This window comes from Vigna unguiculata, chromosome 2 (genome assembly GCF_037176805.1).
Source record: "Vigna unguiculata cultivar grain cowpea cultivar isolate G323 ecotype 2 chromosome 2, ASM3717680v1, whole genome shotgun sequence".
NCBI lineage: Eukaryota > Viridiplantae > Streptophyta > Magnoliopsida > Fabales > Fabaceae > Vigna > Vigna unguiculata.
The window spans coordinates 21,765,901-21,767,731 of record NC_140793.1 but is presented as its reverse complement, the minus strand read 5'-3'; the positions used below and the strand labels follow the sequence as shown (position 1 = coordinate 21,767,731).

General features: G+C 34.1%; 1 protein-coding gene across 1 annotated transcript; it reads right to left on the bottom strand.

Moving 5' to 3' along the window:
* Positions 1-769: 769 nt before the first annotated feature.
* Positions 770-1,605, bottom strand: LOC146888440 (zinc finger BED domain-containing protein DAYSLEEPER-like). The gene is made up of 3 exons (XM_085670106.1): positions 1,044-1,605; positions 896-963; positions 770-814 (listed from the first exon to the last, which is right to left on the bottom strand). The coding sequence occupies exons 1-3, from the start codon at positions 1,603-1,605 to the stop codon at positions 770-772; spliced, it is 675 nt and encodes a 224-aa protein (XP_085526232.1).
* Positions 1,606-1,831: the final 226 nt, after the last annotated feature.

The following is a 1,831-nucleotide window of genomic DNA, read 5'->3' as shown; positions in this document are numbered from 1 at the left end:
CGGGAAAATTCAAAATATTTTTCAACGCGCCATAATTTAAACATAACTAAAATAATAATCTTATTACAAGTTCCAAAATTCGACAAAATAGAATAAAATATAATAAAATCCCTATATAAATTAACACATAAATTAATATAAATCAAAATACACCCCATTGTTTTATTCTAGTTAGTTCTTGGCCAAGACCTTAATCCCCAAGGCTTTTCAACCTTCAATTCACACAAATAGTTAGCCTTGGATTCAAGATTTATAATGTGCACATGAACATGCCCGCTCGTGGTCCTACCTCTACGAACATCCCCGCTCGTAGTCCTGCTTTACAAACCTCCCCACTCGTAGTCCTACTCTACGGACTTACCCGCCCGTAGTCCAACACACGTGATCCACCAGCTACGAACCTCCCAACTTGCAGCATCTCTCAAGTGTGAGCACGAAACATACGAACTAGAGATGTCAATGGGGCGGGTAGGGTACGGGTAGTAGCTCCCCCGTACCCTACCCGCTGGATAAATATCAGCCCCGTACCCGTACCCATATCCGTCGGGTATCCGTTATGCGGGTACCCGTCTATTTTTTTCATATCCGCGGGTATCCACGGCTACCCGCGGATATTTACAAAAATATTTTAAAAAATAAATATTTAATCATAAATTCAAATAAAATACATCATTGTTATAAATTTTAAATAAAGATCAAATAAAGTTCATACAAATCCAAATAATTATAAAAATAAATATAAAATGGCGTTCAACATAATAGAAATTCTTTAATTAGTGCTTTGATCAACAAGCTCACTTTCTCTGATTGATTCCTGAAAAATAAACAAATAAAAAATCACTAATAATTTATGTTGTAGTTTATTTTTGAATGAAATATTAAAGAAATTACTAACTTCATCAATGTCTACATCTTGCAACATTGTATAAAGTTTCATGTTGTCCAATTTTAATCTAGAAGAGCCTGAAAACATAAGAAGTTTATTAAAAATTTCTAAATATCACTTAATTAAAATATTTAAGTAAAAGTATTAATTTCATTACCTTCTATGTTGGTCCATAACCAATCTTGGAGACACATCAATGCCCCCACAGTATCTGGAAGTAATCTACTACGATGTGGGGTAAGAATCTGACCACCATTACTGAATGAAGACTCTAAAGCAACAGTTGAGATGGGGATTGCTAGAATGTCTCTCGCCAACATTTGCAAGGTTGGGTATTTTAACCCATTACTTTTCCACCACGCTAAGATATCAAATTGTGCATCTAAATCAGGAAGTATTGCCTCTTCTAAATAACGATCTAATCCTGACTTAAAATTTGGTGTGTCACTTATCTTTGCAATCTTATGTTTTTCAAAATTTGACCTCCAACTTTCTTTTCTTCCAAGAATACCTACATCCACTACATTTAGGTTTGAACTTTGAGATGAAGCAGCCAATTCTTTACCCTTGACTTTAATGGCATACTCTTTTACCAAATCTTGACAAATAGATTTTACCCTCTCAATTTCATAATGAGAATTTTCTCCATAAATTTGAGGGAAAAAATAATCTAACAAGTCAATTTTGTACCTAGGATCTAATACAATTCCTACCGCCATCACCCCGTTGATCACACCCCAATACTTATCAAATTTAGTAATCATGGTTGTAGTCATTCCATGAATAATGGAATTAGGACATGAAAGCTATTCAATCAAAGACAACTTATTTTCACATATTTTTGGGAAAACGACATTCACAGTTGGATACAAAGTACTAGAGAATAAAAGTGTCACATCATAAAATAATTCCAATCTTTGACAAATCTCATTTGCCATCATCCAA